The sequence below is a fragment of the Panthera pardus genome, unplaced genomic scaffold, assembly GCF_024362965.1.
Source record: "Panthera pardus isolate Hobbes unplaced genomic scaffold, ASM2436296v1 HiC_scaffold_21, whole genome shotgun sequence".
NCBI classification, from domain to species: Eukaryota; Metazoa; Chordata; class Mammalia; order Carnivora; family Felidae; genus Panthera; species Panthera pardus.
In genome coordinates this window covers 61,495,686-61,523,445 of record NW_026526777.1, presented here as the reverse complement: position 1 = coordinate 61,523,445, position 27,760 = coordinate 61,495,686, and the positions used below count along the sequence as shown (strand labels likewise).

The 27,760-nt window shown below is 37.8% G+C and overlaps 1 protein-coding gene across 9 annotated transcripts in view; it reads left to right on the top strand.

Moving 5' to 3' along the window:
• Window positions 1-27,760, top strand: part of RGS7 (regulator of G protein signaling 7) — a 517,170-nt gene that overhangs the window by 462,198 nt on the left and 27,212 nt on the right. For 8 of the 9 annotated variants that reach the window (XM_053909369.1, XM_053909370.1, XM_053909368.1 and 5 more), the window contains 5 exons: window positions 13,914-13,988; window positions 21,208-21,306; window positions 22,722-22,783; window positions 24,129-24,239; window positions 25,498-25,623. In XM_053909369.1, coding sequence (XP_053765344.1) covers window positions 13,914-13,988; window positions 21,208-21,306; window positions 22,722-22,783; window positions 24,129-24,239; window positions 25,498-25,623 — 473 coding nt within the window. The remainder of the gene's footprint in view (window positions 1-13,913; window positions 13,989-21,207; window positions 21,307-22,721; window positions 22,784-24,128; window positions 24,240-25,497; window positions 25,624-27,760) is intronic. The other variant, XM_053909372.1, reaches the window with a different exon arrangement.

Sequence of the window (27,760 nt, the reverse complement as noted above, 5' to 3'; positions counted from 1 at the left end):
CCATTTTTTTTTTAAATAGGATTGTTTGATTTCTTGGTGTTGAGTTGTATGAGATATATATATATATAGATAGATATAGATAGATAGATAGATAGATAGATAGATATAGATAGATATATGATATTAACCCCTTATGGAATATATCATTTGCAAATATCTTCTCCCTTTCAGTAGGGTGACTTTTTTGTTTTTTGATGGTTTCCTTTACTGTGCAAAATCTTTTTATTTTGATGTAGTGCCAATAGTTTATTTTTGCTATTATTTCCTTTCTTACATGTATCTAGAAAAATGTTGCTATGGCTGATGACAGAGAAATTACTGTTTGTGCTCTCTTCTAAGATTTTTCTGGTTTCAGGTCTCATGTTTACCTCTTTAATCCATTTTTCATTTATTTTTATTTATGGTGTAAGAAAGTAGTCCAATTTCATTCTTTTACATGTAGCTGTCCAGTTTTCCCAGCAACATTTATGGAAGAAACTGTCTTTTTCCCATTGTCTATTCTTGCCTCCTTTGTCATAGATTAACTGACCTTATAAATGTGGGTTTATTTCTGGGGTCTCTATTCTGTTCCATTGATCTATGTGTTTATTTTTGTGCCAGGACCATACTTTTGATTACTACAACTTTGTAGTATATCTTGAAATTTAGGGGCGCCTGGGTGGCTCAGTCGGTTGAGCGTCCGACTTCGGCTCAGGTGATGATCTCACGGTCTGTGAGTTCGAGCCCCGCGTCGGGCTCTGTGCTGACAACTCAGAGCCCGGAGCCTGCTTCCAGTTCTGTGTCTCCCTTTCTCTCTGCCCCTCTCCCACTCATGCTCTGTCTCTTTCTCTCAAAAATAAATAAACATTAAAAAAAATTTTTTTTTAAAAGAAATCTGGAGTTATTATACTTTGTTCTTTTTTTCTCAGGACTGCTTTGACTATTTGAGATCTACTGTGGTTCCCTGTAAATTTTGGGATGATTTGTTCTAGTTGTATTTTTTTTTAAGTGCTGTTGGCCTTTTGATAGGGATTGCATTGAATCTGTAGATTCCTTTGGGTAATACAGATGTTTTGACAATATGAATTCTTCTAATCCATGAGCATGGGTTATCTTTCCATTTGTGTCATCTGTAACTTCTTTTATCAGTGTTATATAGTTTTCACAGTATAGGTCTTTCACCTGTTTGGTTAGGTTTATTTGTAGGTATTTTAATCTTTTGGCTGCAATTGTAAATGGTGTTGTTTCTTAAATTTCTCTTTCTCGACTTCATTGTTAGTGTTTAGAGATGCTACCAATTTGTAATTTTGTATCCTGCAACTTTACTGAATTTATTTGTAATTTCTAGTAGTTTATTGGTGGAATCTTCAGGATTTTCTATGTATAGCATCATGTCATTTGCAAATAGTGACAGTTTAGCTTCTTTCTTTACCAATATGGCTGTCTCTCATCTCTTGTGTCTGATGGCTGTGGCTACGACTTCCAGTACTATTTATCATGAATGAATGTTGAATCTTGTTAAATGCTCTTTTCTGCATCTATTAAAATTATCATATGAGTTTTTTTTTCCTTTGTTTTCTTGACATGGTATGTGATGTGATTGATTTTTGTGAATATTGAACCATCATAGCATCCGAGGAATAAATCCTACATTATTGCGATGAATAATTTTTTAATGTATTTTATGTAGTTGCTAATACTTTGTTGAGGAGTTTTGAATCTATGTTCATCAGGGTTGTTGGCCTATAGATTTGTGTGTGTGTGTGATGACTTTGTGTACTTTTGGTGTCAGGAAAATCCTGGCCCCATAGAATATATTTGGAAGTTTTGCTTTCTTTTCTGTTTTTTGGAATAGTTTGAGGAGAATAGGTATTATTTCTTATGTAAATGTGTGGTAGAATCCACTTGTGGATCCATCTGGTCCTGTACTATTATTTTTTCATAGTTTTCTGATTACTGATTCTGTTTCATTACTTGTAATCGGTATATTCAGATTTTCTCTTTCTTCCTGGTTCAGTTTTGGAAGATTGTATGTTTCTAGGAATTTATCCATGTCTTCTAGGTTGTCAGCTTATTTAACTTAGCACCATGACCTGAAAGTTCATCCATGTTCTTACATATTGTGGGATTTTCTTTCTTTCTTTCTTTCTTTCTTTCTTTCTTTCTTTCTTTCTTTCTTTCTTTCTTCTGTTAAGACTGAATAGTATTCTATTGTATGCATTTACCACAGTTTATTTATCCTTTCTTTGTCAAGGAACATTTAGGTTGTTTCCACATCTTGACCATCGTGAGTAGTATTGCAGTTAAACATGAGAGTGCTTCTATCTCTTAGAGATTCTGATTTCAGTTGTTTAAAACAAATACTCAGAAGTGGGATTGCTGGGTCTTCTGGCAATTGTGTTTTTAATTTTTAGAGAAATGTCCATACTATTTTCCATAATGGCAGCACCATTTTGCATTCCCAACAATAGTGTGCAAAGGTTCCAATATTTAACAACAAACTATCTATAGAGGAAATTAGGAAAGTAATCCCATTTACAACAGGACACATAAAAAGAACAAATTACTTAGGAATAAACTTAAATAATGAGGTAAAAGACTTGTATATTGAAAACTACAAAATACTGATAAAAAATTAAACAAGGCACAAACAAATGGAAAGACATCCCATTTTTATGGATTGGGTGACTTTATATTGTTAGAAACCCACAAGCTTTGGAAAACCAAAAACTGACTCATGAGCTGTGCTATTATGCCCTATAGCTAAGTTGTTTCATCTTAACTGCACTGTGCCTTAAACATCCAGGTAGGGAAAATGGACAGGGGCACAAGTTTTATTTGTCCTTGAAGACTGTAGGTCAAAATGGAGACAGTTTGAATGGAAATTGTAAATTCAGGGGCAGAGGAGTTTGCTCATATTGCCTTCTCTAAAACTGAGCCTTTGTAAGTTCCCAGTGTCCTCCTGCTTTTTAAGTATTCAACCCCCATAAAATCTGGAAGCAATATACCATTAGCCATATATACTTATCAGTCAATGGGCTACTTATATTTCAAGAGAAAAAAATATTTGAGCTAAATTTTCTTGAAACAAATGTTTCTTTGAAGCCTAACTGAAGAATTAGACAATATGTTTCCTGTTCATAATGTAAGATAATAATGATAATTTATGACCAATTGGTCTGGGATTTAAGTTATAGGTACAAATATGCTTGAGCATACACACACATATACCAAAACACAGTAAATAAAACCCATTTCATCTTTTTAGCATGAGTAGTGTTCAGAAATAACTATTATGTAAAATGTATGATTTCTCTCATTCATTCATTGATTTATTCATTACATATTCATTAAGCACCTACTACATAACAGAAAAAAAATAATGGCATTAAACATGACAGGCAAAGCCTCTATATTTGAGGAGCTTACATTTTGGTAGAGAAAGAATAAACAAAGATAATATATAAGAACATTACATGTAGAGGCAAGTGCTATAAATAAAAACAAGGTGATATGATTGGAAGCATTATGTCGGACCCAAATGGCAAGGGGCCAGCTACACAATACTTGTGGAAAGAAGTAGCAGCCAGTCCAAAGGGAAGAACCTGACACATATAAGGAATAGGAGGGAGGTGGATGAGGTTGGACTGAAGTGAGCAGAGGCAAAGAGACACCAAACAGAGTTGGAAAGGCAGACAGAGGCCATTTATGTAGCACCTGGTAGAACATGGGAAAGGGTTTGCCTTCTATCTGAAATGTGATAAGAAGAGGCTTGAAGAGGAGAGTGGTGACATGGCTACAGTATTGAAAGGTCAGTCTGGCTTCAGTGCAGAGAACAACTTGGGTGTAGAGTGTAAAAAGCAAGAAAGGATTGATGAAGACAAATCAAAAGTCTGCTGAGATAGTCCAGGTGGGAGATAATGGCAGCTTGGACCAGGATTTTGGCACGAGGGGGAGCAGATAAATTCAGGATGTGTTTGGAGTAAAGTGCACAACACTTGCTGTTGAATGAAATGTGGGAAGGAAGGGAAAGCAAGCTGTGGCTGACGACTGCCAGATCATAGCATGAACACCCTGGTGGATGGATATGGCCTTTGCTGCAAAGGCAATGAGGAATGGAATGGGGAGGCTAGGAGGAGCTCAGGGCTGGTCAGTGTCTTTTCTGAGCAACTGAACTAAAACTAGTACTGTGTCTGGAAGGCTTCTCCCACCAGTGTTTGGTAGAGCAGGGGCATGATTGTTCACTTGCAGGATTTGGGGCAGACACTCCTGTAGGGCACTGCCCAGTGTCTCACTGCACTTCTCCTCCCGCCCCTGAGCACAGAATGAATTGCCAGCTCCCCTTCTGTGTGAAGTCCCCGTATCTCAGAACTCCAGAAAAAGTTTTCATGTCATCTACTCTGATCCACTTAATTAGCCTGTAGATATTTATGTCCTGATAAGTTTTCTGAAAGATATGAGAAGTTACCTACATTCCCTTTGTCACAACTTGCATTTCCTTCCTCACATATCCAAAAACCTAATTCTACCTAAAACTTAGCCAAGAATAAACTCCAAAAATTTTAGCCAAAGAAATTGTTAAAAACACCCACACTCTAACTCAGGTGCTTTGGTTGGCTCATTTGCAAAAATATGAGACACTGTTCAAGAAGCATTTTTCTGCTTTCCTGACCCCTGTCAGAATCCAAGTAACAGATTAGAGGATGATGGGTTGGTGCTGGGAGGAAGGACACTGAGAGCAGCAAAATTGACAACTGACTGGCAGAAGGCAGAGGCATTCAAAAAATGACCTAAAATGTCATGAAAGCTCAAAAGCCATTAAGAGTTAAGGCCATCCAGCCTCACAGGCATTGCTGTCTTAAGGATGGCACAGTAAGTGTAGTTCTCAATAATGACCTTGAATCAACAAGAAAAGATTGCATTGCTTTGGATATAATTGTGCAAGAATCTAGGGATGTGTGGGAATTATTTTAGAATATCTTTTTTTTCCAATGGTGAAAATAAAATTGAGTTTTGGCTCTTAGTGATAAATATTTAATCTGCAAAATAACTTTACGTGAACCTCTCTTTTCTGACACCACTAGATAAATAAAATACTTATCTTTTCCTACCTTTGGAAATCAAGTTTAATGCAACAGAGTGTGTCTTTGAAATTCATCTTCTTTATAGAGGTCTTGCTGAGCTGAGTTGTGTGTAAAGACAGCCTTTCTCTGTGTATCTGGTCCGGAGAGGGAAATATGCCTCTTTTCCATTTGGGAACATATGACTTAAGACTCTCCCATATCCTTTGTAATTCAAGGCTATTGAATTCAAGGCCAATTCCAATATCCACTGATTTTCATGAAGTTGTTATTTTCTAGTTGTCCCATTGTCATTTGTTGCAACAATTATTGTAAGCCTTTTGAAGTTACTTATTTGTACTACTTAGGAGTTTTAGTTATTTTTTGGTGAGTTATTTATATTATGAGGAATTTTATTTGGTTCTGTTCACCAGTTACAGCACACCATTAAATCGTCAAGACCAACAATAGTATTACCTGCAAAATTGTTTTCACCAATTCAGTTAAGTGATCCATTTTCCTACTTTTCAGCTCTTAACTTTTATGCTGGGGAAATTTCCATTGCCATCAGAGATCTGGTTTAGGTTTATTTCCTTCATGCCTACATTCAACAAACACATGAGGAGTTAAAGTAAAAACAAAAAAAAAAAAGTGAAGACATTTGATGATATTAAGCTTATGGACGAGGAATCCCAAAATCATGTTGCTACTCACCCTCCCATGAATGAGATCCCAGAAGGACAGCAACATAATGCCATCCCAAATGCCAGTTAGCTGTAGGTTATGAAAACGCCCTTGATGCGAACCCAGGACTTCCTAGTGCACAGTAAGTTGGAGTGTGTGTGTTCAGTCTAAGAGGGGTCTTTTTCATTCCCCAACTAAAAATCTTTCCATGCCCTCAAATTGCAACCAGCATTTTGTGAAGAAAAAAATCATAGGACATGAGGGAGATCAATCACTTGTATGAGTGGTAGACCCATGCATACCTGCCTCAGGCTTTTGTCACTTCCTGAAGGAGCTCATATTTTATTCAAGGTAAGTATGACAACTCAGCCTCTACCCAGTGATTTTTTTTTTATTCCAAAGAAATTCTAGCTAGAAATATTTTAAATGTCTAAAAACTGGACATGAAACATGAGCAATGCCTGTGATCACAGAGAAGCCATAGCAAGCTCACTCATTAGGGTCCTCTTGGTAGCTTGTTGAGAACTGTGACAATCTGGCTGTACTTGTCTGCATGGCAGCTGCTAGTCTATAAAAAGGGACTATCACAGAAGGATGAACAGACAGTTACTAGATATTAAGTAGAAGTGGTCTGATTTCAACCAGAGCAGATTAAGAGAGTGTGGTAGGATGCACTGGAGAAGAATTTAGAGAAATGTAGTAGAGGCTCTGAGTAATGGGATGCCACTCCACCAGGTTTTCCATAACTGACTATCAGACATTGGTTTTGCACACTCAATGATATGCACCTAAAAAGTCAAAGACACAAAAGGATGTGGCCGGCCAGGGACAGATTATTGTATAAGCATTAATGTTGAAGTGTTCTGAGCCATGAACCTTGACAATGACTGCATAAAGAGCTGTATTCTAGTTGGAGAATTCAGTAAAAATACTAAAATTGTGTGTAAATGAAATCCAGGAGCCATCCCTGATTTCTCTCTTTGTTTACATTTGTTCCTCTCCCAGCCTTCCTCGTCTCAATAAATGGCACCACGTCACCCAGTTGCCAATAACTAGGAGTCATTGTTGACTCTTTTGCCTCACCATGCTCCTTAACCCAATCCATCAGCAAGTTGTGTTGATTCTGACTTCAAAATGCATCCCTCCCCAGGGTGGTACCTCTGTTGCTATCAGAGAGCCTGCACAGACACATCATCGTCACCCAGAGTCCATAATTTACATTGGGGTTCACTCTAATGTAATGGTGTTGTGCATTCTATGGCTTTAAACAAATGTATAATGACATGTATCCACCGTTATAGTATCATACTGAACAGTTTCACCACCGTAAAAATTTTCTGTGATCTGCCTAAGTCATCCATTCCTCTCCCTAACCCCTGGAAACCACTGATCTTTTTATTGTTTCCATAGTTTTGCCTTTTCCAGAATGTCGTATAGTTGGAATCATACAGTGTAGCCTTTTCAGACTGACTTCTTTCACTTCATAATAGGCATTTAAGGCCCTCCATGTCTTTTCATGGTTTGCTTATTTCTTTTCATCCACAAATAATATTCCATGGTGTTCCATACCACAGTTTATTTATCCATTCACCTACTGAAGGATGCCACATTTTGGCAGTTATGGTGACTAAACCTGCAATAAACATCCACGTGCAGGCTTTTGTGGGAACACAATTTTTCAACTCTTTTGGATAAATACTAAAGAATACAATTGCTGGATCAAATGGTGAAAGTATGTGTAGTTTTGTAAGAAACTGCCAAACTGTCTTCCAAAGTGGCTTGTTTTGTGTTGGTCTCAGCCTCTCAATAACCAGTGTTATGGTTGGATCAATGATGTGGTTCTTATGTGGTTCTTCTGCAAGTTGCCCTTCCACAACAATTATCAGGAAACTTTGAAAAAATAATGCTTTACAACTTACAGAAAAAAGCAATTACATAGCACATCTGGGGCCACATAATAAAGTTGAGGAGAGGGGAGAGCGCATGAGCCCCAGAGTACTGCTTTTCTTGGGGTTGAGGTTGGGGACCTAGGGTTTCATGGGCTCACTCTTTATTGGTGAATTTAAAACATAAGAGTGGAAATTTAAACACTGGAAGAGAAAGAACAAAAATAAAATAAAAACAAGTAGCCAAGATGATCAGTATTGAAACCAACCAAGATCTCCAAAACAAAGGAGCATCTGTGTTGGAGACAAACTGCTTCTTTATTATTTGAAGTGGGTTCCTCTTTGAAATCGTTGCTCACTCATCAATGCCTAAATCAGGCACTTGAATTACAAAAAGGTAAAAAACAAAAACAAAAACAAAAACAAACCCGTCAAGGGTTTCACTACTGGGCTGTACCATTTTGCATTCCCACCAGCAAGGAATAGGAGTTCTTGTTGCTTCACATGCCCTGTAATATTTGATGTTGTCAGGGCTGTGGATCTTGGCTATTCTAATAAGCGTGTAGTGGTATTTAATTGTTTGAATTTGCAATTCTCTAATGACACATGACGTACAGCATCTTTTCTTACGCTCATTTGTCATCTGTGTATCTTCTTCAGTGAGGTGTCTGTTCAGACCTTTTATCCATCTTTATTTATTTATTTTTTATATATAATTTATTGTCAAATTGGTTTCAACACCCAGTGCTCATCCCAACAGGTGCCCTCCTCAATGCCCACACCCACTTTCTCCTCTCCTCCATGCCCCATCAACCCTCACTTTGTTCTCAGTATTTAAGAGTCTCTTATGATTTGCCTCCTTCCCTCTCTGCAACTTTTTTTCCCCCTTCCCCTCCCCCCTGGTCTTCTGTGAAGTTTCTCAGGATCCACATATGATATACCACCTCAACACCAGTCAGAGTGACTAAAATGAACAAATCAGGAGCCTATAGATGCTGGAGAGGATGTGGAGAAATGGGAAACCTCTTGCACTGTTGGTGGGAATGCAAACTGGTGCAGCCACTCTGGAAAATAGTGTGGAGGTTCCTCAAAAAATTAAAAATAGATCTACCTTATGACACAGCAATAGCACTGCTAGGAATTTACCCAAGGGATAAAGGAGTGCTGATGCATAGGGGCACTTGTACCCCAATGTTTATAGTAGCACTTTCAACAATAGCCAAATTATGGAAAGAGCCTAAATGTCCATCAAATGACGAGTGTATAAACAAGATGTGTTTTATATATACAATGGAATAGTACTTGGCAATGAAAAAGAATGAAATCTGGCCATTTGTAGCAATGTGGATGGAACTGGAGAGGGTTATGCTAAGTGAAATAAGTCAGGCAGAGAAAGACAGATACCATATGTCTTCACTCATATGTGGATACTTTTACCCACCTTTAAATTAGGTTGTTCATTTTCTTATTGATGAGTTTTTTTTTTCTTATTGTTGAGTTTTAAGAGTTCTTTGTATTTGGGATAACAGTCCTTCATCAGATGTACCATTTGCAAGTGTTGTATTTTTTTTTTTCCCCCAATCTGGCTTGTCTTTCACAGAGCATAGTTTTTAGTTTTAATGAAGTCCAATGTATCATTGATTTCTCTAATGTATGGTGCTTTTAGTGTCATGTTTAAAAAGTCATCACCAAACTCAGGATCACCTAGATTTTCTCCCATGCTATCTTCCGGGGGGGTTATAGTTTAGCATTTCACATTAAGGTTTATGATCCATCTTGAGTTATTTTTTTGTGAAACCATAGTGAGTTTATATATATTATATATATATGTATATATATATATATACACATACATATATATGTTATATATATGAATATATATTATTTATATGTATAATATATAAATACATATAAATATATATGTATATATGTGTATATATATACTTTTTTTTTTTTTTTTTGAGAGGCAGAGAGAGACAGAGAGTGAGCAGGGGAGGGGCAGAGAGAGAGGGAAACAGAATCTGAAGCAGGCTCCAGGCTCAGAGATTATTTTTTTAATTTTTTTAATGTTTATTTATTTTTGAGAGAAAGACAGAGTGTGAGCCAGGGAGGGTCAGAGAGAGAGAAGGAGACGCAGAATCCAAAGCAGGCTCCAGTCTCTGAGCTGTCAACCCAGAGCCCGACTCAGGGCTCAAACTCATGAACTGTGAGATCATGACCTGAGCCGAAATTAGACGCCCAACTGACAGAGACACCCAGGTGCCCTACAGAGATTGAGTTTTTAAAAATATAAATCATATTAAGTCACTTCCCTTATGACATCCCCTTATGTTTAGACTTAAACCAAAGTCCTTACCGTGGGCTATAATTTCTACCTGACCTGACCACTTTCCACAGCTCCAAGCATCTTGGTACATTTCCCTCCCCTCTGATGCAGGAGCCTTCCTTCTGTCTGTTGACTCTCAGAATTTGTTCATAGCCTACACTGAAGCAGGATTACATAATCCAGAATCTGTGTCCAGCAAATAAGATTAAGTAGTAGTCAGATGAATGAAAGGGTGAATGAAAGGAATTCCAGTGTAGTTACCTTAAACAACTTCCTTTGTGTGTAGCATTTAGTAAGCCCTGTTGGCCCAAGAACAGAAATAAAAGCTTCAATTGAATGTTTAAAAAAGTATCCTGAGATTGATCACTCTAAAATCTATAACCACTTTTTATGAGGATAAGGAGAGAATCATTTTCATTGAGGTAAAATACATTGCAAATTGAACTTTTAAAACTTGTACTGTGTTACAAAAAGACAAATATTTCAACATTCAAAGTCTTGATTTTCCCAGAATCATGTCTTTTTTTTAATTTCCAGGAATATGGATATTATCAGTTCTATTTGCCACCTTATTCTTAACTCTCCATTTATTTGTCATTTAAGACATTGTTTTAATCACTTCAGAAAATTTCACTTCAGCTACTGGGACTGAATTAAAGAAAGTGGTTCTCCATTACTCTCTTCACTGAAGAGTCCTTAAGTTTCCCCAGTTATCCTGAGCAGAGTGTGCCTTCTGCTACAATAATGTCATTTTGCATGACAGGAACTAAATGATATTCAGATTGTTTTAAGTAAAATGATGGTTTCATCAATGATGAAACCAAAATTTCATCTCTGTTTTGCAACTCGTTGAGACACTTACATGTACACTATGGCAGTAATATTTCTCAATAATATGATCCTTTTGCTCCTTCAGGAATGGATTCCAAGGAATTCAATTGTACTTTTTAATAAATAGTGTTACAGCAATGTCACAACACAGCTTAATTCTATTGAAAATAAATTTATCTTTGAATCACTAGAAATAATTATGATTCTTTTCTAGGTCAGTGTAAATATTATTTCATTATTCCTTAAATTGAACAATACTATGAATTTAATATTATATCTGGCCAGTAGTACATGTTTGAACATTTTTATTGAGTGCTTACTTGGTAACGGTGATGTTATTTGTATTTTATTGGGAAGCTATGCTTAGTAGTGCAGAAAACCAATTTAGCCATAACATTTCATGTGGATCTGGTGCCAGCTAGTGGTACATTTGATATATTAAAATAACCAAAGATGGGCACCAAGGTGGCTCAGTCATTTGAGCATCTGACTCCTGTTTTGGCTCAGGTCCTGATCCCAGAGTCATGGGATTGAGCCCCTCATCGGGCACCATGCTTGGGATTCTCTCTCTCTCTCTCTCTCTCTCTCTCTCTCTCTCTCTCCCTCTGGCCCTCTCCTCCACTTGCACACTGTCTCTCTCTAAAACTAAAAGAAAGAAATTAAATAACCAAAGACAGCATGGTCTTATTGGGATCAAACTTGCTCAAATGATAAATAAATATATTTCAGCCATGTTGGTGAGAGCCAAGAGGATGTACATAACAATGGATATATGAAATGTTCTGTTGCATAATGCCTTGGCCAAACTTCTCTCCAGTCCTGTGCTCCTACAGTTTGATGATTCACATACTTATCATGCTTACTATATTAGAAGATCATCCCTTTGTCCTTGTATGTCACTATTTATCACAAAACTTATCACAAAATCAGAAATAAGTATTTATTAAATAAATAATAAATGGTCTGTCTTTCTCCAGGTCATGGAAGGGCATGCCCTTACTATTCCCACCCTTTAACATATAGAAGATTTCTTTTTTTTTCTTTTTTTTTTAAATTTTTTTTTAACGTTTATTTATTTTTGAGACAGAGAGAGACAGAGCATGAATGGGGGAGGGTCAGAGAGAGAGGGAGACACAGAATCTCAAACAGGCTCCAGGCTCTGAGCCATCAGCACAGAGCCCGACGCGGGGCCGGAACTCACGGACCATGAGATCATGACCTGAGCCGAAGTCGGACGCTCAACTGACTAAGCCACCCAGGTGCCCCTAGAAGAAGATTTCTATGATCTGTCTTGCCATGAATCAATAAAAGCATAAAGAATTTCAGTGCCTTGTCTTCCTAATGGACCGAGCCTTATGGGTGGAAGGCTTCAAGGAAATGGAAATTGAATAGGAAATGAAAACACTTTAATATTACTTTAATAGTTTTAAACCATTATCTTTGTTATATTTGTTATCAGTGGTTGTGAATTCTGGCTTCATATCAAACTCACTGGGGTCTCTTGAAAAATACTTATGCTGCTAGTAGCCACAGAAAAATTAAGTCAGAATATCAGACATTGATCAGTATGGTGAGGTAGCTAAAGTGAGTTACTCAGTGTCAATTAGTAACTACATCCCACCCATGTGGGTGTTTTTCCTCCTTACTGCCAAGCAGATCATGGTATATATATATATATATATATATATATATATATATATATATATATATATGCATATCTATATATGCAAACCAAATTTGTGATTTATTCATTTTTAGTGCAGTGTGTGTGGGTGCATGCACATGCATGTGTGTATTTGTGTGTCTGTAGTATATATATTTCACATGCAACCTATGTGGAAAAAAATCAAGAAAAAGGGCTTTCTTTACTTACTTTTTTATCCTTTACACTATTATGGTGGAGCTTCTTCCCAATGGCTGTTCTATCAGGAGAGGGTTCTTCAAGGAAATTCCTGCATGCAAGTCTTCATTAAACCAAAAGGGAAGCCCCTTGCCTGCCAATGAGTGTGGAGAACAGCTTATTTCCAGAATCACATCATTGCTGCCTTTTTGCCCCTCCTCCTCCCATAACATCCCAACTGTGCAAAAGTCTTTTTCCACATTCATAGTGTCTCTGTAATCACTTTCAAGTATATCTCATGTGTAACGATCTTACATTCTGTGGGAAAAAACAGAGAAACTGCCCAGAGTTATACAACATGATACTTCTTATACTAGTACCAGAGATCCCTATATCTGGTACCAAAACTTGAAAGTTAGGGAAACACAACCCACAAAAATGCTTCCTTCCAATCACTTCTAAAGACTAAGTGATATCTAAGGACCTTTCCAGATATAAGGTCCCCTGTATTCTTGAATCTCCTTTCTTCTCTTTTTCCTCCCACTACCTCTCCCTTCCCTCTCCCTCCTCCCCTTCCTTTTCTCCCTCTCCTTCCTCCTCAGCCCCACCCTCTCCCTCTTTTCTTACTCCCTCCCTCAACCCCTCCCCTCCTCCAAATACAAAAGAAGGTTTACAGTTCTCTGTTTCTGTGCAACAGAACAGTAAGTCTGGCAAAATGATGCTCCTGAGATTGTCAGAGAACCAGTAACAGGCTGACCACAATCCTATTCTGTGTATGGAAAACAAATATTCCTAGTCCCGCAATTTCACGAATCATTGCAAAAAAAAATTCACCTGGGATTTGAGCTGGGTCAACTAATTGTAGTTTTCCAACTTGGGAAGCAAACAGCCATTTGATAACAGTGTCACCTCACATAGAGGAGTACTCTGAGCAGGGCTGTCTGTGGGTACCAGCTGGGCCATCAGCCGCTTGGTCTCTGGACACCCTTGCTCCCAGTCTGTTGGATTAGCCCCTACTAATGTCAATACCCACTTTCAAAGGCAGAGCCTGTGCATTTCTTGTCCCTGTTTCTCTGGCATATATTCAAGAATGGTATCTGAAGTCCTTTATGTGCAAGGAGTGAGAGTGTACTATATTTTTTTTTTTACTGGCTCCGTTGATGGGTGGCTGTGGCCATTTAGAAAGAACTTCCAGAGACCTGTGTCATCACAGCTTTTGTTCAGGTTGTGGATGGCAAGTCATTAATGCATGAATCAAAAACCTCACCCCCAAAGATTCCTTTGTCTCTCTGTGTTTCCATTTCCAGCCCGGATGTGTAAATACCACTGAAGTGGACATTAAGAAGTCATCCAGAATGAGAAACCCACATAAAACACGGAAGGTAAAATCCACCTTTGCTGTGCTGATCTCGGTAATAAGTTGCACACCATAGGAGGACGCCATAGGAGGATGCCAGTCATAAAAAATTTTCTCCCACTTCCTGGAATATATTCTAGCATCTTCCCTGCTCTTCCTTGTTCCTTGGCTAGAAGGAAATCTGGGAGCTCAAACCCTGGTCTTCCGTCAGTCCATCTCTCCTGAGCAAGTGGAACCATCCCGGTTCTCCAGCATGTGGTTTTCCAGCATGCACAGGTCCCAAGGCATGCAAGTGTCCCTGATGGGGCAAAGATGCCAAGGATACCTCCTATCTCCATTGGAAAGAAGGGTCATCAACAGAGAAAGGCTTCTCTTTCAGCACCCGGAGGATGAGGAAACACAGATGGAGATTATCTTGGAAAAAGTGATGTTGATGAGAGAAGGGCATTTTCAGAGAAAATTCTGAAGGAAAAGGGACATCATAAAGATGTAGGACTACAGAGTTTGCATGAGGACCCCTTTTAACACCAGAATTTTGTGACACAACCGTAAGATAGTGGTTGTTTGTTCATTTGGTATCTGTTACATGAGAGAATACATAACAAACAAACAAAAAGAAACCTATCCAGAATTCAGTGACATTGTAAATAATCTCCTGAAAATACATAGCGATAGTACCTACATATTTATTTAAGTAACACAGACACATAGAAGGCATTTTTATTCATTTCGTGAAGAACACTTGATGCATATCAGAATTTCTGGCTTGAGGACATAGCCCATGACGGGCACCAATGAATTAAAGCATTCCAGAAGTTTAAAACCTTCCCTTTTATGGCTGTTTCCTTATGTAGCATTAGGGCTTTCCAGGGTGTATGTCCCTGCTATAGGCACTAAACACTTTTTTTTTTTTAGTCTTATTTCTTGTGGTCTTTTTCCTCTATCCCTAGAAATATCATGTTCAGAGGCCCCAGTGTGATCCAAGTACTCTTTATTTCTTTTAAGGCAGTTTACCTTGATGTCAGGATAAAGAAGCCAAGGGAAGAGTGCCACAAAACCTGCTCAGATGCAGTGCTCCAAAGCTGTGGCTCCCAGGGGCTCTCTGAGAGAAAGAGGCAAAGCCAGACCAAAGCAGGCCTGTTGGCCCTGCTCTCCTGTGACGGGCCTCCTGCAGTTCCTTCCATCCTCTGCACACAGCACAGCCTGAGGGCACTAGGGACTGGCTTTGTGCTGTGGAACAGCATCCAGAGCTGCAATCAGCTCTCCAAAAGCACATTTAGCCACCTATCACTACTTCTGAATTTTGAAGAATTACTTTTCATGATACCTTCCTTTGTGTCAAGTTTTCCCAACAGACACCAACTGAGATATGCTCTGACTCGGAAAGAGAAAGCATATGGATGGGCAGATAGGACTGAAAGATAAGAGAGCCATCATTTACGCTGTCTTCTTAACGCCATCCGGTATTGTTATTTTGACAGTGTTTCACGTGGCATCGTGCTTTCTGAACGCTTGAAAAGCATTACTTGGCATTGCCGTGCTTCACTTAATAATGGGAAAACACCAGGCCTGGCAAGGTGAAATGCTATAGAGATGGAACTACTAAGCTCTATTTGTCTTGGTTGTGGTAGAGTTTCCTGTAAATCAATAATGGTAGAACCACAGGGCCTAAAGCAGAGCTCCCTAACTCGAAAATTACCAGAGAAAAAAGAAAGTTTTTGCCCTTGTTTTCATGCATGCCCTTGTTTTCAACAATTGGAGAATGCTGATTTTTTTTTTTTTCACCTTTGGATATATATAGCTTCTCATATTCAAACATGTTGAATTTTCTAGAATCTTCACAAGTGTCATTTTACATAGAAGGTTATAGGACTCTAAGCCACATACTGGTTTCTTTTTTAGAATTATGACCACTGCTACTTTAGCTCATATTTGGTTAGTAACTGGAATGAGCCATTCAATCAGTAGATTTAACAGGTCTCTGTGCTAGGCTTTTACTGGTGTTTAGACGATAAATGGGACAGACATGACCTTGCGCTCATAGCTCATGATCTAATGACAGTGTATACCTTGAGCAAGCAGACAAATGTCTATACATATATAGCCACATAATTGTGTTAAGTGGTATATATTAGTCTGCTCAAGCTACCATAACAAAATGCTCCAAATGGCTTACATAATGGGAATTTATTTACTCAAAGTTCTGGAGACTAGAAGTCCCAGATTAAGTTGGATTTTGGTGACAGCTCTCTTCCTGGCTTATACACAGCTGTCTTCTTGCTCTGTCCTCACGTGGCAGAGAGCTATGGTGTCTGTCCCTTTTATCAGGACAGCAGCTCCATGAGATTAGGGTCTTACCCAATGGCCTCCCTTAATGTTGATTACCTCCTTATAGACTCCATCTCCATATACAGTGACATTGGGGATTAGGGCTCCAACATGAATTTCAAAGGGATGCAACTCAGTCCATAACCTGTTATCGAGGGAATTTAAATGATTTGGGATTCTCAATTGCCACACCATTTTATTTTAAAAAATGGCAAAACAACAAACTATCCCACTATCCTCTGAAGTGTTCACAGTTATGTCCTTGGGGAGCAGGCAAGTCTGTGGGATTGTAAGCCCTAGACACAAATGGCAGAGGCCAATCTGTCACCTCTGGAAACTGCCTTTGTCTGCCACAGCTAATTGGGCTGTGTCCTTTATTCCCTTAGCTGTGTGACCACGCTCTGTCTTAAACCACTGCTAGTAAGAAAGTGGAACCCCTGAATTATATTTAATCTTTGCAAACAGAGAGAGCTTAGCAGAGAGAGCTGCTGTTAATTTATTTGGCATTCAGCTGCAATAATATTTCTCATGATTATATAACAAGAATAAGGGACTCAGTAAATCCCTAAAGCAGTAATCCGTCACATGTACCTAAACAATGTCAGGGTTTGGAATGTTATATTTAATTGTTGAGTTTCAAATATGTATATCAAATATGTGAAGAGAAGGCTTAGATGTATATCTTATTTGAGATATGTTTAAGTATTTAGGCAGTTTTTAAACCTGTCTTTACTAAAATAGAAAGAAGTAGGTGAAAATGTGTTTCCGTAAGTCTCTATGGATGATAAGGTAGCATAGTCAGAAGGAAGTCAGCCTAATCTAGGCAAATTTTAAGGGGCACTGTGTGCCTGGCTTTCTTCAGCCTGCTTCTAAAATTTTAATTATAATAGGTCAGCCTGTGTATTAGTCAGGGTTCCCCAAAGGGGGCAGGAGAGAGTGACAGAGATAGAGAAAGATTTATTTTAAGAAATTAACTCACACAGTTGTAGAGGCTTAGCAAGCCCCAAATCTAATGAGGTAGGCCAGTGGCTAGAGTCCCAGGGAAGAATTGCCATCTGCTGACAGAATTCCCTCTTGCCTGGATGAGGTCTATCTTTTTGTTCTTTTCAGGCCTTCAACTGATTGGATGAGGCCCACCCACATTATGGACAGCAATAGGCTTTATTCAAAGTCTGCTGATTTAAATTTTAGTCTCACTCAAAATACATCCTCAAAGAAGCAACCAGAATAATGTTTGAACAAATATCTGAGCACTGTGGCCCAGCCAACCTGACACAAAAAATTAAGCATCACAGGATGAATCCTTCTCTACGACAATAACTAGAAGGGTCCTAGAACAACACAAAACCTGAGGAAAATTAAAAAAGCATTTGTGCATACATGACTGAACCCACACTTTGGATTACTTCCTATAACTCCAGAGCCCATATTTCAAAACAACAGTAAGCTGTTTCTTGTCTCATTACTTTTCTTTTTTCTATCACCTTCATTTAGGCATTGAGGCACTTCATATTTTAGTTAATAGCTAATGTGGACATTCTGGAAGAACGGTTAGCAAATTCACAATTAAATGTCTAGTTTTTCTGCTTTTAATGCAGTGGCTACAGCTGTTTATACATAAAAATACTGGCATTTCCTCATGTCTGTATGCATAATGTGGCATTTTAATCTTAACAGAAGAAACTACTCATGCCTTACAGTGACACAAAAGGGTTTTAAGTAAGAAGGACAATAAACTTGCAGGCAATAGACACTCTGATCAAAATGGCTAAAAGCAGGGGATATTCTAAAGCCTTGGGAGCCAGCAGGGGCAGAGTTAGCCCTGGGGGTGATGGACCCAGGGACTCATCAGGGTCTCTCTAACCCTGCCCTCTCTTCTCTACCCTCTCTCTGCCAGGGCTTCCTGCACATGGCAGCAAATGTGGTCACAATCCATTTTCTAGCTGAGCTGAGCAATCCAGAAGAAAGAGAAATATCCCCTCCCTCCACCACCAGTCGGAAAAATCCCAGAGATTTCACTCAGTATAGACAAGCATAAAAACTTTCTGCACTCTTTCGTTTCTGCTTTAAAAGTAGAGAATTTTCTTAGACCTCTTTCTTCTAAGACGTGAAGGGAAATCATATATGAACATATTTACGTAGAACATCAGATCTGTTTCATTTTATGAATAACTTGCCCAGTATTCATTTGGGTAGTACCCTATATGAAGAAAGCTGGTCCAGGAATCCTGTATTTGAATAAGTGGACATGTTCATCACATCAAAGCATCTTGATTAGTAACTAGCTTTGCTAACAACTCAAAATGGATCCCAGTTAGTTAATTTTCTTTACCCCCAGCTGCAGACATTGAGACATTCAGACAACTCCATGTCCCTTTCTCTCCATTCCTACCTGTTGCTAGGTCTACTCCACCCACCCTAGGCCAATATTTTAATGTATTAACTTTAAAAAAAATTCAAAGCCTTTTACATTTCAGATGATCCTCATAACCTGTCTGCCAAACTCGTATCAATTTCCTTACCTCCTTTGTTCATAAAATAAGCCCTCTATGTAAAACTTCATTACTCGTGGCCATTTTCACTGTAACCAAGAATCAAAGTTAAAAGCTATCACTGGTCCCCAGAAAATTAAAGGCACTCTGACTGATGAAAGTCAGGACTCCTGATGTTTACTTGCATGTAAGACAAAAAATGGACACTCCACAGTAACCTCAGAGGCAGTAGCTAGACTGCTAGAAGACAGCTTTAAACACCACCTTCCCGTGATGTGATTCTTCCATGGACCTTCCTGAACCTATGTGCTGTGCATACATACTGAAGTAATCATAGAAATAGAGAGACAGAAGATAATTTATACATCATTTTACTTCCATGACACCACAAAATGTCGTATTTTTTCCAGCCGTGTTTTAAATTATTTTTAATCTTAACCCAAAAACTTACTGTTAAAATAGTCAGCGATCTTATCTTATAAGCATCTTTCTATGAACTATTGATTCTTATTAAGTACTTTAATTAAACTAAGGTAAATAAGAATGTAATGTTTAAACCTTAGAGTCTTTTTATTTTCTTTATAAAAATTAATGTAATACACCTGAAAAATAATAAACATTGGACAATGTCTACATTTATTTTCTACAATTATTGAATAATTGGTGATCTTTTACTCACCCAATTTTAAAAAATCATCAACCTCAGCTGTCACTTCAGAGTTCAAAGTTCAAATATGAGTATTAGTAGTTCACATAGGCCTTCTCTGTTTCTTCGGTGAAAATTAAGTCTCCTGTACACAGGCCCTATGCTCTTGTTATTGTTTTCTTTCATGGTACTTACCACAGTTTTAATCATATGTTTATTTGTGTGATTATTTGTGTAACATGTTTCCCCTCCGCTAGGTTGTGAATTCCAATGGAGGAGGAAGCATACCTATCTTTGTTTATTTCTACATCCCTAGTGCTCAGCATTATCTCCAGCATACAGTAGGTGTTCAATAAATGTTGAATGAATGAATGGAAGAACAGAAAAAATTAAGCCATTCAGTTCACTCCTGTTAATAATTAATTCACGGCATATGTGAATACACTGTGGATGCCCAGTGACAGAAATTAAGTTCCAAGAGGTTGACACTAGGTCAAGAGAGGGCAGATTGAAAGATTTACCAAAGATAGTCTAAATTGGATAATTCAGGCAGGTTAAATCCAAGTGAGTATCTATTGAAGAAAGGCTAAGGGCAAAGTAAGGAGGAGTTACAAGGGAAAAACCAAGTCCAAAGGTCCATGTATAGAGCTAACAGGTTAACATTAAGAAAAGATAGAGTCCGAGTAAAAACAGGTCAGGAACAAAACACAATAGAAGGTAGAGATACTTGTATGGTTAGTGATGGGCCTGAAAATTGGCTCATTTAAACATCTGTATCTACCCTCTTCTGATTTCAAGAGTTTCTTCCAAACCTATCTGGTAACTTCAATTTTGTGGGGCTTGAGCAGTTTTATTATGTCCTTATCTTTCATCCTCTTGTCCAAACAAAAAGTGCTCAGTAGCTTATATTAAATCCTTTATTTTAAAATCATAATTCTTTGATATGAAAGAAAAAGTTATTTGGCTTCTCCCTTGAGTTGATATGTGAGATGCCTCGCCTTCAGGTGAAGACTTTTTTTTGTCTCTGTAAGACTCTAAATATTTATTTGTACATACTAAGCAGTGGGTCTTTCTCAAAAAAGAGTATTCCTAAACAGTAGATTTGGCCTTTTGACAAAATACTAAAGAAGCACTGGGGCATCAAGGATTCCAAAGATAGGTGAAAACTTTGAGGTCACTGGTGCTTGCAAAAGGCACCCAAAGGCACCAAATGTCAAGGCCCGTGTGTTGAGGTAAATAACCCAATGCTGAGGTGGGAAATTTGGAGCACTCTGGGGTGTCCTTGATCACACTAGCAGAAACCAAATCAACAACAGAATTGTTGACGTAGTCTCTCTCTTCAGTATTCCATTTTGTAAAACTCAGATTCTTTTCATTTTCTTTTGGTTTATAAAGTTTTTAATCTATTCTATATCCACCCCTATTTTATTTTGAAATCAATATTTATTAAATGCTGTACAGTGTTATTTTCCAACTTAGTACTCTCAGTCCATCCCCACATTTTATTATCAGACTTACCGTGATCTTTCCATATAATCGATTATTCTGTCAAAGTTAATAATCTAACCACATATTGTTTCAAAGAGCTGTGCTTCTATTTTATATTCATAAGATATTTATGACAGCAGTGTCTTTGAATTTTAATGAGAAGCTTAATCAAATATGTAACAAAGCTTTGAGTTACCTTACTGAATATATAACACAAAATTACCTTTTAGAAAGTCTGTGGCTATAAATGATATTTTGTCCTAAAATATTTCTTTTTTACTTTAATATAGTCTGTCTATGGTTTACAAAATGACATTAGAAGTCACAGTCCTACCCACACACCCACACCAGAAACTAAACCTCCAACAGAAGATGAATTACAACAACAGGTGGGTCTACCTATAAAATGATCTGTTAAGGGTTTACAGAGTAGTAGCTATGAAGACCACATGGTGAATCTTAATGCCAAGGGTTCTCAAAGGTTATTTGAAGGGTTGACTGTTTCATAGAGAAGACTTGCAGTTAAAAGTTAGTGAAATCACTTATTTTAAGGTGTGTAGTCACTCGAAAATGTATCAATATAGAGAGGTGTTTTTCAGATCTCTTCACTCTTTAATTCCCCAAATCCTGCTTCCTCGAACCAATTCTTTAAAATGACCTACACTGATGATTAGGCGTCTCCATTTCAAGAGTTATTTTGTACTCTGGAGCTCTTCTTGAAGAACGGAAGACTAGAAGCTGGTGACCGTTGAGTCACGTGTTTTCTGTATCCAATCATGTGACATGATCTTCACGTAGAGCTTTTTCTTGCTTCTCCCCCCCGCTCCTCATAAGCCTCTGAAGTTTTCCTGTATTAACACTGGTGTGCAGTAATGGCATATGTCACTTGTTGTTTCACAAATTGATAAATAGTTTGGGCCCCAAGTAATATTCGAGAGCAAACACTGGGGTCTCTTATATCAAATAATAGTGAAATCTCTTGGTTTGGTTCAAAATAACTTTTTTATTCTTTTCCCTGATATTTTATTGTGATCTGGTTTAGCAATAGTGTAATGATACTTCCTCTAGTATATTTATAATAACCATGAATGGAAAGTAATTTAGAGAGTTTTGAAGTTTTCTATGTGTGATTATGTCCCTGTGGACATTTGTTATGAAATGTTGGTAAAATTATTCCCCAAACACCTATCTTTGATGCTTTCTTGGGCTAGTATTAGGAAGTAGGGTTTACTTTGAAAATATAGTACATGGGGCACCTGGGTGGCTCAGTCAGTTGAGCGACCGACTTCGGCTCAGGTCATGATCTCGCAGTTCGTGAGTTCGAGCCCCGTGTCAGGCTCTGTGCTGACAGCTCAGAGCTTGCAGCCTGCTTCTGATTCTGTGTCTCCCTCTCTCTCTGCCCCTCCCCTGCTCATGCTCTGTCTCAGAAATAAACTAAAAAAAAAAAAGAAATTATAGTACAAATAACAAATATATTTATTTTCTGAATTTAATATTGGGGATTGACTCTGATTTGGTTATTCACTCCGAATAAATGTTTAAAATCTCTATAATGCTTTTAAAATAAAGTTATATTTTGTCAAAGTATGCAGAATGTTCAAATTCATTGCTGTTCTAAAGGGATATTGACTATGTTTTTTCAAACACTTTAATTTTCAGAGTCGTCTCATTTGATTTTTCAGACTTTGAAATTTTACTGACTTGGAACATATTCTTATTTAGAATTGCCCAGTGTATCAGAATTTCGAGGTGAAAATTTTGAGAATGTCACTACTTACATAACTACTTCTTTAATTCTTTTCAGATTAAATATTGGCAAATACAGTTAGATAGACATCGGTTAAAAATGTCAAAAGTTGCTGATAGGTAAGTATTTCAAGATGCCCATATAAATAAAAAAAATTCATATGATAGTTAACTGTGTTTAAAATGGGATCCTGTAAGAAATTTTATTTTTCCTTTTGCACATAGAAAACTTTCAAAAATGGGGTGCCTGGGTGGCTCAGTCGGTTAAGTGTCCAACTTCAGCTCAGGTCATGATCTCATGGTTTGTGAGTTCAAGCCCCACGTTGGGCTCTGTGCTGACAGCTCAGAGCCTAGAGCCTACTTTGGATTCTGTTTCTCCCTCTCTCTCTCTGCCCCTCTCCTGTTTGTGCTCTATCTCTCCCTGTCTCTCAAAAACAATAAACCTAGAAAGAAAGAAAAAGAAAGAAAGAAAGAAAGAAAGAAAGAAAGAAAGAAAGAAAGAAAGAAAGAAAGAAAGAAAGAAGGAAAGGGAAGGGAAGGAAAGGAGAAGAGAGGGGAGGGGAAGGGAGGGGAGGGGAGGGGAGGGGAGGGGAGGGGAGGGGAGGGGAGGGAAGGGAAGGAAACTTTCAGGGAACTCTTCTGTTATAGTTTAAATGAAAGAATGATCATTACTGTCTTTAGTCTCTCGAGATCCAGTCCTGCACAACTAGAATCAGATACAGAAGATATTTCCAAGGAGTTGAATTTTTCACTCCTGCTGAGAGAAATGAACCTTTCAATTTATCAAGTTACTTTTTGGCAACTTAGAGCCTCTCTGTAAATTCATCTTAACATTGACACTTTTCAGTTATTGCATGACTTCAGAATTTGAATTAAACACAAATTTTAGATATTTTCCTTTTCTTCATTTAAATCTGTTATTAGTGGCACACATGTTCTTCACTTTGGAGTATTGCCAAATCCCACCTCTTCAACTTTTTTCCTTTCCTCTCTGTCTTTTTCTTTTCTTTCTTTATTTTTTTAATACAAATTAAAAAAAAATATTAGTGATTCCCACCTTATCTAACTCCTGTAGATACTTTTAATAAAAATTTCCTTTACCCATTCTCCAAGTTTGCTAAAATTTCAGCTGTGAGTGGACTGGTTGGCCAAGGATTGGAACTGACCCTTAGCACTGTTTTTCACACACTGACACCTTCCATTTTACTTCATTTTAATGGAGGGATGTTGCCTCACTTGGTTTGGGCATGGACAGACATGGACTCCTTAGCTACATTTGTCTTCCAAGGTGAACAATAAGTTGATGCACAAAAGTTATGGAAACGTGGAAACTGCCATTGGGTTCTACTCTATAAGCAAGCAATTCCTTGCCCAGACCTTTTTATATTGTATCCCTTATTTGGGGCTGGGTATAACCTCAGCGAAAAAACTAATAAAGATGAAAATATTTTTTTTTTCTCTCTAGTCTGTTAAGTTACACGGAACAGTATGTAGAATATGACCCATTTCTTGTGCCACCTGACCCTTCTAACCCATGGCTGTCTGATGATACTACTTTCTGGGAACTTGAAGCAAGGTATGTGACATGTTCTTTTCTCTCCAATTATTTCAGTTATTTCAGGTTTGGGGTAAAATAGGAAGAATTCTGTAACTGATAATTGTAAGGCTAATTTTACTCTGTGTCTCTATTAGCCCGTGATATGAAGTTCTTGTTCAAGGTAATGGTTTTTAAACCTTAAATACTTGCATTTGTGTTCAGATGCACATTGCCAGAGGACTGGCACAAAATTAGAGGTACAAGAGTTTCAGGATAGATTATTCAGAGTTGGGATCTTCAGTTCTTGAAATTTAGCTCATGGTTTTTGCTTCTTTGAAAATCCGCATAGCCACACAGGCCCCTGTATTCAAGCAAAATGATTGTTAAATCCATACTTATTTAAGCACCATACAGGTATGGCTCTATACATTCAATTTTAAAACAAAATGAACTTGCCATTAACACTCTAAGAGAATCTGACAAGATACTGACGTCTTAAGAAAACCAAAGCACAATTTAAGATTCCCTGGTTTCCTTTATGACCTGTATAAGGGAAGACTTATATCATCAATCTTGACAGAGTCATGAAGAGAGCAGTGCCTATCACTATACAGAGTGAGGATTTCATATTCTATGGCCTTTCTCTAGACTGTGTTTATGGACTTTTTCTTTCTTTTACCTCCAGACAGTGTTCTTAAATGCTTGACAAGTGCAGGCTCTTCATCCATAAGTTCTAGATTTTATACATGAGGAATTGGGGCCCCAGAATGTTGTGATTCAGCCAGGATTAGGTCACACATTTCATCAACAACAAACTCATAACTAGAATTTAGGCCTTTTGGTTCCCAATGCATTTTCCTCCAGTAGAATATACCACTATGAGACTGCACACTATATGCTGGTTAAGAAATTGTGCTTTGAGGTGAGAATGTCTAGAATATTGCCCCTTATTACATGTCATACATTGGCAAGTTATAACCCTCTTTGAGCCTTGATTTCTTCATCTATAAAATAAGAATTATAATAGTACCTGTCTCAAAAGTTGCAGAAAAAAATCTAAAAGAATCCCTCTAGAGCACTTGGTGCCTAGGCTTAATAAAGATTAGACTGTTGTTAATGCCTAATGTATACTTCACTATGATTTCATGCACAGCCATCAATCACAGATTTTTTTTTTCCTGAAAGATATGTTAAAGATGGGAACCTCAAGATATATATGATTTTGAGGGGAGATGTAATAGCAGAAGATAGAATTGGCATGAAAGGAGTATATTTTTCCTCATTTTATCTCCTATAGCAAAGAACCAAGTCAGCAGAGGGTAAAACGATGGGGTTTTGGCATGGATGAAGCATTGAAAGACCCAGTTGGGAGAGAACAGTTTCTTAAATTTCTAGAGTCAGAATTCAGCTCAGAAAACTTAAGGTAAGACACATTGTTTGTATCCTATTCTATGTCAGAGAGACTTACTGTGATATGTCTGGTTATTTTGCACCAAATAGATCAGTTACCCTCGTACCAACATGATGACAATATGAACCCATTGAATTTCTGCCTCCTGATGGAGGGAAAAAGGTAACAAAGGAAAAGCCTATCCAGAATTATTAGTTCCTTATAATGGTTTATTTTTACATTATCTCTTCATCTATTAAGTATATAAGTGTGATGCATTTGAAATGGACTCCATAAAGAAGTATAATACCTGAACTAATGTTTGGCAAAGTGAAGAATGGCCAACAATATTTATGAAGTTAAATTATCATTATTTATCAGTATTGGTCTTCTTAAAGTAAGGTCTGAGTGCCTATTAAAAATAACTTGAAACAACACTGTGGGGCAGTTCATTCACTTGGCACATTTAAATATAGCTTCAGGACAGTTGAGGGCCGCACCACACTGAGCTGTTAGTAGGAGAGGGGTGTGCATTCCACCCATCTGTTGTATGCATCATCCTTACATACTTTTGAATTTTTTCTAACTTAAGAGGCACCTGGAAATTGAATTTTTAAATGTGAGACACTGCAATAGATTGTAATGGCTCTTTTTGAGATCACCAAAGTGAGTGATAACTTTCCACTGCATAAAAATGTTTTTCCACGAGCTCTTTAATTCATTATTCTTTTGAAAATGATACCCTAATTTACTTTCCCATGACTTATGCAGTCCTGTGGAACTCATTTATGGTAAGGTCCCAGCATTCATTTATTTTCACTGGAACACTGCAGCTCCAGGCATTGTCCCATTCTTTAGAGATGATTTAACAGATACCAATACCAAACCATTCAGAAGCATGTAGAACTTTGACAGATGTCCTATGGTTGAAGCAAGATGATCACAGATGGAACCTGGAATAATTTTATTATATATGCATGCCTGTCATGAATTGTTGGGATGCAGCCTTCTATTCATTCAAGTTTGTGCAAACCCATCTTGGGAAGGCTTTTAGAAGATCTACACTGCTAAGGATTTTTTTTTTTAATTTTTTTTTAACGTTTATTTATTTATTTATTTATTTATTTATTTATTTATTTATTTAACGTTTATTTATTTTTGAGACAGAGAGAGACAGAGCATGAACGGGGAAGGGTCAGAGAGAGGGAGACACAGAATCTGAAACAGGCTCCAGGCTCTGAGCTGTCAGCACAGAGCCCAACGCGGGGCTCAAACTCACGGACCGTGAGATCATGACCTGAGCCAAAGTCGGCTGCTTAACCGACTGAGCCACCCAGGCGCCCCAAGGATTTTTTTTTATATCAAGGTCACATCATCAATTATTGAGTAAAGGAATGCATAAAAAATATAGCAGAGATAAAAGATATTTTTAGCATTTTAGCAGATGGGAAGATGGAATTTCCTCTAGTTCTCTAAGTTTTTAAATAAATGCCAACATCAGAGGTATCATGATGAAAAAATAAACAAGAAATGGGGCGCCTGGGTTGCTCAGTCAGTTAAAGGTCCAGCTCTTGGTTTTGGCTCAGGTCATGACGTACAGTTTGTGAGATCAAGCCCTGCATTGGGCTTCATGCTCACAGTTTGGAGCCTGCTTGAGATTCTATCTCTCTCCCTCTCTCTCTCTGCCCCTCCCCTGCTCGTGCTCTCTCCCTCCCTCAAAACAAGTAAAAATAAACTTAAGAAATAAACAAGTAATAAGCCTGGCCAGTATCACCTAACCAAATAAAAATGGTTCCTGATCTCATTAAAACTGCAGCCTAGTGGTGGATACAGAGAACACAGATCACAACACAAAATCGTGTTTATTTAGATCTGAGAAGTACAGAGGGATAGCTAACCTAGAGTTGGAGGTCAGCAAAGGCATCCTAGGGGAAATAGCTTTAGGCTGTGATTTGGATGTCAAGATATAACCAGCCAAAATGTAAGAAGAAAGAAGGTCTGGGCAAAGGAAATAGTGGCAACTGTGTTTGTTTCATGAATGAATTGAATCACTGCTGATTCCTTAGTTCAAGCCTTAACCATTTCTTATGTCAATAATTTTATGCCATACTAGTTTTCTTTTTTTTAATTTTTTTAATGTTTATTTTTGAGAGAGAGAGAGAGAGAGAGA